The sequence below is a fragment of the Drosophila hydei genome, unplaced genomic scaffold (assembly GCF_003285905.1).
Source record: "Drosophila hydei strain 15085-1641.00,03,60 unplaced genomic scaffold, DhydRS2 tig00008135-arrow-pilon, whole genome shotgun sequence".
Classification (NCBI taxonomy): Eukaryota; Metazoa; Arthropoda; class Insecta; order Diptera; family Drosophilidae; genus Drosophila; species Drosophila hydei.
Window position 1 is genome coordinate 874,300 of NW_022045844.1, and position 9,096 is coordinate 883,395.

The 9,096-nt window shown below is 45.4% G+C and overlaps 1 protein-coding gene across 1 annotated transcript; it reads left to right on the plus strand.

The window, feature by feature from the left end:
• Nucleotides 1-2,558: 2,558 nt before the first annotated feature.
• LOC111598714 (paired box protein Pax-6) lies at nucleotides 2,559-7,067 on the plus strand. The gene is made up of 5 exons (XM_023314103.2): nucleotides 2,559-3,033; nucleotides 3,947-4,213; nucleotides 4,763-4,903; nucleotides 5,075-5,649; nucleotides 5,726-7,067. Exons 1-5 carry the CDS (start codon nucleotides 2,901-2,903, stop codon nucleotides 6,485-6,487), a joined length of 1,878 nt encoding a protein of 625 aa, XP_023169871.2. The 5' UTR covers nucleotides 2,559-2,900; the 3' UTR covers nucleotides 6,488-7,067.
• The last annotated feature ends 2,029 nt before the right edge of the window (nucleotides 7,068-9,096 follow it).

Below are 9,096 nucleotides of genomic sequence, written 5' to 3' on the forward strand. Positions count from 1 at the left end.
ATTTTTCATTTAATTGCATTAAGATACAAGAGGAATCTCTGCATCTCCATGTCATGCACTCCCTTCCAGCTGAGGGTTTCCACTTTCGAGCGCTTGAATTAAGTCAGCAACCTTATTACTCTGCAATGATTGCTTGCTCGAGGAGCACGACGATCTGCATATTCGTATATATATATGTGTGTGGGTATGTGTGTTAATATATGTGCCACCCAAATGGTCAAGTGTTTTGTGGATTATGGCGAACGGACGCGATCGGTAATCGAATTAGGTAAACAAACACTCAATAAAGCGAGTGTTCGTTGTGCATATGCATACACACATACATTATATACATAAACATATCGTATGCATATATCTATATAGATATCTACATTCAGGCGAGTCAGCAGCAACAGCAGCGATTGCGATTGCGCCGTGATGACAGGCGAAAAGTAAATGAAATTTCGTTTAGGTGGTCGCTGGCGGCTACGAACCATCTGCTTGTGTGAATGCTTGATTGTTGAAGTGCCACTCGATGGCGCGAGGGCGCACGCTACTCTCGAGCCCCGACTCCAGCTCCGACTCTGACTCCAACTCCAACTCCAACTCCAGCTTCGACTCACGTCTTATTTACATAGTAAATTATTCCTGTTCGATTGTTTGCGTTTGCTCTGGATCTCTGGCATAAAAGCACTCGAGCGTCATCGTCAGCTTTCATCGTCGTCAGTTCATTCATGATTTGCCTTTCACAATTTGATGTATGTACGTATGTACGAAATACAAGCACATGCACATACTTGTGTGTGTGTGTTATTGGTTAACCGTTAGCGAGAGAACTTGTTAGCCATTTGGAGCATTATTTAAAGCATTTGCCGATCTTTTAACTGTGCAGATTTATGTTCTACGGAAGACAGGTAAGCAACTGGTAATTGCTTTTTAGCTCGACTCGACTTCGAATTACGCCGGCAGCTAGCCAATTCCCAATTCACAGGTATCGATGCAATTTGGCTTCTGTGTAGGCACCACTGTTGCCACTGCCACTGCCATTGCCCCCAACGGGCATTCTGTGTGGCTTGAACATCACGCCAAGTGTAGCTTAGTTGCAGTTCCAATGCAGCTTTGAGTCGCCTTGCCCAGGCAGCGCATCAATCATTCAGCACGCACACCAAAAACCACAAAACGCCAAGGAAACACACAAATCTGAGCAACTTCAATGTCTGTATGCACATATGTGTGTCTTTATCTTTTTTGTGTGTGTGTGTGTGTGTGTGGCAACTCATCAAAGTTGCTTATGAGTTGTCAATCACGCAAATTCCCATAAGGTAAAAGAACTTTACAAATTTATTTCTTTGCTTATTAAACTCTTTCAAAGGTAAATCTGAAATATGTAAGATTATCTAGTTAACTTAATTTTTAATAATTTTCTTTCCTGAAGAAAGTGTAGTTGTAATGTTTGGAATGTATTCCTTGATTGTTGAAATGGGCAACAGAAAACGCTCTCTCTGTATTTGCATAATCCTTTCGATTAAGTTCTTTGATTTAATCAAGGTGTTTGGGATAGTTACACTTTAAAAATATTTTATATCTAGAAACTATCTTTCGATGTGACTTATACTGCAGCGGAAGTACAGTACAGCCTCGTTAATCCAGCCACGATTTGCTTATGCGAATAGTTATTTGTTTTCTGAGCAGTCAAAAAAGTTACCCTTAGAGTCTTTAATTAATTTTTTTCAACTAAAATATATAATTCTATTCAATTTCAAATATATTTGACCTATGTCTGATCAATGTCTTATTTTTAACTAATGTAAAGTGAAGAAATTAAATTAGAATTACCAATAATGTACCATAAGACATCAATATAGTAATTTTAATAAATATTTTAGAAACTGAGTCTCAACTAGGCAGTAATTAACAATATAGATTCTAAAGTAGCTCGAATTAATTTAATTGTTATACAACAAATGAGGTCTTCAGACAGCTACAAGTTTGATATATTCTCTTGAAATAATTGTCAAGTACAGATATAGGAAATCGAATTAGTGGTAATGTCTGTAATGAGTCGATTATAAACTTTTTAAATACGTAGTTAAATATGCACTAGTTCTTGTAGAGACTCCATGACACTACTTTAGTGCACTTTGAACATAAGCAAGGCCTTATCATAAATAAATTGCACTTCCCCTTGCACAGGCGGACGGGGGTTGCCTTCCTTTTCCTGAGGCTGGTTGTTTATACGCTCGGACGCAGTCATGAGCGCGTTGGCCACTGCCTACTTGGCGCGCTCCGTTTCGTCCAGTTATTGGTGTGAGGGGGAGAGGCATGTAATTGCTTGAACTGTGTGCGCTAGTCGCATACTATATTGTTGTCCCGCTCGCACGCTCGCGGCTCATCAGACAACGGCCGCCATTATGAATGTGCGCCGAAGTTGAAAAACCGGTTGGCATGCCAAAAGCACTCAACGGCTTTGAGTGAAACGCTAGCTGAGTGGAGAGGCTGACAGCAGCAGCGGCGGCAGCCAGTTCCAGGTGAAATTCAAGCCACTTGCGGCTGCCACTCAGTGTGCTGAGAGCGGCTTTCACGTGAACAACGTTCAAACGGAACAACGACGACAACAATAACCAAAGTAATTTTGAACCCATCATTTCGGTTGGGCTATGTACGCGGGTGCAGTGAGGAGCACGTTATGAATTTAATTGGCCGCATTGCGTTTCCGTTTGCCACCGAGTCTGTCTCCATGCCCAGAGATTTGCATGTACGTGACTGCTCCACAATTAATAATTGCGACGCGTCTGTGACTGTCATAGTGGCCGTAACTGTGTCACTTAGTGCTGTGTTGTGAAAACTCTCGAAACTGTAAAACCAACTGTATCAAAGCTAAACGAATCGAATTTATAGCTAGGCGACCAAACGCTGCTGACATGTTGATAGAGCCGAGCTTGAACCGTGACTTTGGCTCGCTAACTGCTGCAGGTTCTAGCATTGCGGCTGCACACTGGAAAATGGAGCCACATCCCCAACGACTGTCATCGCTGGCACCGCACCCATCCAGTGGTAAGATTTGGACACAATTTGAGAGTCAGCAATTGCCGACGGCTGTTCAAAGAACTTATTTTTTGGTGAATAAAGAGATTCTGGTTTGAGGTTGTTTATAAATGAAAATTCAACTAAGCAAATTTTAAACAAATGCTTTAATTTAGCAAAAGCTCTTCAGATAGCTTCATTGGCAGCTACCTAAAAATTCATTCATTCCATTAGCTTTATTAAGTATATCTTTCAATTGTACAAACATTTTTGACAATATAATGAAATGTTTTCGATAAGCAAACGCAGCTTAAACGGAAAGTTTTTTGCTTTTGCCGCTAATTGACAATTGGAGGGAAATACCAAAATACGAAAAGCTGGTAGTACGGGGTACTGCGGGGTGTACGAGCGAGACATTAAGTATAAATACAAAAAAAAAAAAACAAAAATTAAAAAATAAACAAACAATAAATATTCGCGTTAATACTATAATATGTGTAGCTTCAATACAACAAAAGCTGCACAGGTTCTGCGACAGTTGATTAAATATTTTAATTTTAATTTGGTTTTTATGACGCCAAATTATGTCCAAAAACAAAGTTAAATCTGTTAAGTGCTGTTAAAGTTGCGTTTCACTCAAATATTAGTTTCTTATAAATATAAAACACGTATTTGCTTTGGCCCATTGACAATTGAGCAACGCCATTGCTGCTGTCAGCAGTTGCTCGGCGGCTTTGGCTCAGTTTAGTCAACGTCAACACAATTAACCGTTAATTTATCATAATTAATCATTGTGGCTGACAGTGACAACGGCAAACCATAACAACAACAGCAGCAGCAGCAGCAGCAGCCGCAGCAATAACTAAAAACACAACAGCAACATCGACTCCTAAAGGAATAATGATAACAATGGCCAATTATCATTCAATTCGTTCAATTGCAGTGGCGTCGGCTTCACCAACAGCCGCAACGACAACAACAGCCCCAACAACTGTGCAAATACCACCTGGTTTCGTTGCTGGCAACAGCGGTGGGCCAACAGCGGCAACAGCAGCCGCCGCTGCCGCAGCAGCGGCAGCAACCGGCAGCACGCTCGGCGCTTTGATGTCGCAGCATCGCCTATTGGAGTTCTCTCGCTTTGGCGGCCTGCGCGGCTACGACATTGCCCAACACATGCTCACGCAACAGGGCGCTGTCTCCAAGCTGTTGGGTAAGTACATTCCACATCCCAGCCCCCGCCTCACCCCCACGCCATCCGCCTCCTTCCAGCTTCCAGCGACTCGCACAATCAGTTAAAATATTTTGTTTTCGATTTGTTTGCCAATTTTATTGATAAACACAATTATTTATAATGTTATTATCCTTGGCCGGTGCCCCTGTCTGGCTACGCCTGCTGCCTGCCTGCTGTGGCATGCGTAATTTGGGCACTTAAAATTGCATAAACGCCTCGAACGACTCGAGCCGAGCCGCGGCTCATTAATCAAAAAGGCTGCCCTAATCGACGCGCAGAAGGGAGCAACGGGATCGTGTTGTGTAGGGTGCCGCGTTGCCGATGTTGCTGTTCGATAAAGCTATTAAACGAGCGCGATAAGCCGGGGCAGCTCGCTAACTACCGTAAACGAAAGCGAACTGACGATTGTGGGTTGCATCCTTGATTACCCAAACATAATCCATAACCCATAAGCCATAACTCATTCCCCTTCTATCTCTCGCTCTGTCTTTCATTCGCTCTAACAATTGTCGTCTCGCTTGCACACAGGCTCCTTGCGTCCACCTGGTCTAATTGGTGGCTCCAAGCCAAAAGTGGCTACGCCAACAGTCGTCTCCAAAATCGAACAGTACAAGCGCGAGAATCCAACGATCTTCGCCTGGGAGATACGCGAACGCTTAATCTCTGAAGGTAAGTCGGCCAGGGGTAATTGCCGTGGCTCAAATCAAGCCATCCGGACCCACGCGGATTATCTCCATTGGGATCCAATGATCAGCAGCAGCGGCGGCGGCAGCTTTTGAGCTGCGCATCCGCTTCTGCTCTGCTGCTGTTGACTACTAATTGTGCTCTCTCGCCTTGCAGGTGTTTGCACGAACGCCACTGCCCCGTCGGTGAGCAGCATCAATCGCATCCTGCGTAATCGCGCTGCGGAGCGTGTGGCCAGCGAGTTTGCTCGCACGGCTGCCTATGGCTTGTATCCGCCGCCGCCGCATCCCTATGGCAGCTTTACCTGGCATCCGGGCAATGTGCCTGGCGGCTCACCTGTGCCGCCGCCACCTTCTGCGCTCTGGTCCGTGGCAGCGCCCACGCTGGCCAATCTGCCACCCAGTGCGGGCAGCGTCACACCTGGGAGTCTCAGCTTGAGCTCAGCGAATCTGCTGGGCAGCGCAGCTGGTGCTGCTGGCGCGCCTCTGAATCGCGCCATCTCACCTGGCTCTGGCAGCCACGAGACGTTGGAGTCAGCGGATGAGAATCGGCAAATCGATTCGGATTACCTGGACGACGACGATGAGCCCAAGTTCCGACGCAATCGCACCACTTTCAGTCCGGAACAGTTGGAGGAGCTGGAGAAGGAGTTCGACAAGAGCCACTATCCGTGCGTGAGCACGCGGGAGCGACTCTCCAGCCGCACCAGCCTCAGCGAAGCGCGGGTGCAGGTAAGTGAAAGCTGCAGAGGCGCCTCCAAATGGCAAGCCTAACCATAGTCGCTTCTCTTTTGCTTGCTCTTCTCAGGTTTGGTTCTCGAATCGTCGCGCGAAATGGCGCCGCCATCAGCGTATGAATCTGCTTAAGCGCCAGCGTTCCAGTCCCGCCAATCCCATGCACTCGCAGCAATCGAATGATGGGCCAGCGAACAGTTCTCCTACGCCGAGCAGCCACAGTAACGCTTCAGCGCCGACGACCCCGCATGCCCATCAGTCGGTGATGTGTGCGGACTCGCCGCTGGCAACGGCGCAGTCGCCACCATCAGTTATGATGCATCCACTGCATGCGCTTCCGTCAGGGCCGCCAGGACACCATCATCACTTGCCCACGCATCCCGCTGCGCTGCAGCTCTTCAACCACTACCACCAGCAACAGCAGCAGCAGCAGCAGCAGCAACAACAGCAGCAACAACATTCGCCTACTTCGGGTGGCGTCTGTGGCAGTCCAACGTCCAGTCTGTCCATGGGCGGAGAGCGCAGCGCCTTCCGCAGCCTGGTGGGCTCGCCCTCGGCCGCGGCATTTGCTCTGGGCTTGGCACGTCAGTATGCCGTTGCCGCCTCTCTGACCGTTGCAGAGGAGCAACGCTCGCGCCTCCATTATGCCGGAGAGTGCGCCACGGTGGCATCAGGTGCGACGGTCAATGTGGACAATTCGTCGTCGGACTCTGATGAGGAAATCAATGTGCACGACGACTCCGATGCTGAAATTGAGTCGCCAGTGGCAAAGGTGGGCCGACTGTCATCCTCCGATGCACCCACCACGATGCAGCTCCTAAAGCATGACCGGTAGGGCATACAAACAGAGGCAGAGACAGAGACAGAGAACGAGAGAGAGCGAGAGAGCTTCTAATTGAAAACTTGAGTTGTGTGCGCGCTTGTGAATGACAGCGACAGCCAGCCAGCCTCCCCAGCAACCCACATCCCTCTCCACTCCTCCATCCCTCCAGCCCTCCCTCCCACTGCCCGCTCAGCTGACAGGCGGGGGCGGTGACATTCGTGTTGTGCTCTGTAATACGAGACTCGGCGACGCTGGCAAAACAAATCGAAAACCAAAGTTAAAATGCTGCTCACCCACTTGGTTGCGGATCGGGCTGCAGCAGCGAGCTGTATTAAGTTGTGCGGCAAGCTGCAACATGTAATTGCAACATGTTGCAATTACCTGTGTGTGTGTGGTTGTGTGTGGACATGCCTAAAATTAAACTCAAATTGTAACTAATACTTACTACTAGTTTGCACCACTTGCTCCACTTTGTTCACTCACCTTTTTTCCCCCTCTATTCCGGCACTCGACGACGAATACAATTTTATTTATATATTTTTTATCCATTGCCGGCCGTAGGTCGTCCGTAGCTGCTGCCCGGCTTACCTCATCACCATTTAAGGCTATAGCGTATGCAATATTTATCTGTAACTTAGCCCTAGCCTAGGCTTAAGCTTAGCCATGTATGCTCAGATAACTATATACATATATATAGTTATATATATGCATGTACGTATGTGTCCGTGGCGCGTGACTGTCAATGTCTATATAGGCGCTACTATTGTATATAGACACCTATGTACTTGTGTTTGGTTGCGTTTGAACTGATATTGATACACTCCGATATAGCGTAAACTTAGCTTAAGTTGTCGTCACACGTGTGCGATGTCTCAATTTAAATATATATACATATATAATGTCTCTCTCAGCAGAGACGCAATAATAAACTGTTGAAAAATTACATTTAATTGTTTTCTTTAACTAAACTGAGATGGATTACGGAAACGACTTGATATTTTGATATATATTTTATATCAGTTAGGTACAGATCTTAGAAGTATATATATATATTATATTAGAGTAATATATAATATATTAAAGTAAGCTTCGACTGCATAGGCACAGATAAGATTATGATGATATATTATAGCTATATTCCTGCTGGAACTCTTCTGCACTCTGAGCTAACACAGAAGCAGAAGCTATATAAAAGATATACATTCGATATTCAAGGCCATAAATATGGAAGCTATAGCATATTGGGCCAATATTCAAGTTTTCGATCACATTACTAAATCAGCCACTTGATATTTCATAATTTATTTCAGAAATGCCTTAAACACAGCTATTTATGCCAGTGGACAGCATTAACACGTGAATACAAGCAAAAAGCAAGCTTAAATTCGATATGTGTGTATGCATATAAGTATTTTGTTCTAGGCACACACGATTCCAAACAATCCAAAATAATCAGCGGCACGAATGGGGTTGGGGTAAGATATATATGACAGCTACGCAGAGCACGGCCAATGAGCATAAATAAACATTTAACACTCAAAAGCTTCTTAAAACGTTATTAAATATTAATTTAATCAATATTCATTGTGTTGCCGACAAGCGACTGAAATAGAGACATAAACAGAAACAGAAACTGGAGTCGAATGGAACAGCGCACGAACTGGAGAAAGAGAGGGAAATGAAATCGAAATCAAAATCAAAATACGCGCATAGAAATCGCTTAAATTTCGAGTGTAATGGCCAATATGTCCAAATCGGGTTGATAACATCGACATTTTAATTATAACCAAATGAAGCCGCGCACACATATACACATAGACGACACGAGAGCAACAGCAACAGCAACAGCAACAGCAACGAATTCGAATCGGAGTCGGAGAGCTTGGAGCTGGGCCAGCTTCGAGCTGGGTTGGCGACGGTGACGATGCCCGGGCTAACCGATTAAAAATGCAGAGTCAACTAAGCACATAAATCAATGTAAATTATGGTGTTAACAAAAGGCAAACTCGGCGCGTTCGGATCACAAGCATTGCGACTGCGGCTGGTTAAGTTCTTTGGGCTCGTTCTGACTCGGCTCTCTGGCCGAGATTTAAATGAGGAGTCGCGCGTTGAGTATGTTGTGCACTCGTATATACGCATTTCTCAATCTGATAAGAGACCGCTTTGCCGCGTTGTCGATACTTAGATGCAAATGCTGATGAGGCGTCTCGATTCGAGCTGCCTGATGGTCCCAATTCAGATGCTCGCTCAATCTGATCTGTGCAAGCGTGCGCCCAGTCACACACACACACACACACACACACACACACATGCATAGACACACACTGATTCAATTTGCTTGAGTTTTTATGAGCCAGCCATGCCCCTCTCTGCCCCTCGAATCGGACTTATTCTAATTTAGTGCTGTGTGGCTGCTCGTAAGCATTCCTTTAATAAATTTAAATCACCTTCTATTGAAAATATTTTCACCTCTCGCTCCATAAATTATACCTAAATAATACGCACACCTGTGTGTGTGTTTGAGTGTGCATGCATTTATGCTGTACACACATACCTATGTATGTGTGTGTGTGTCTCTCCACATATATATCACCAGACAATCTGTTGTCTGCTTGTTGTTT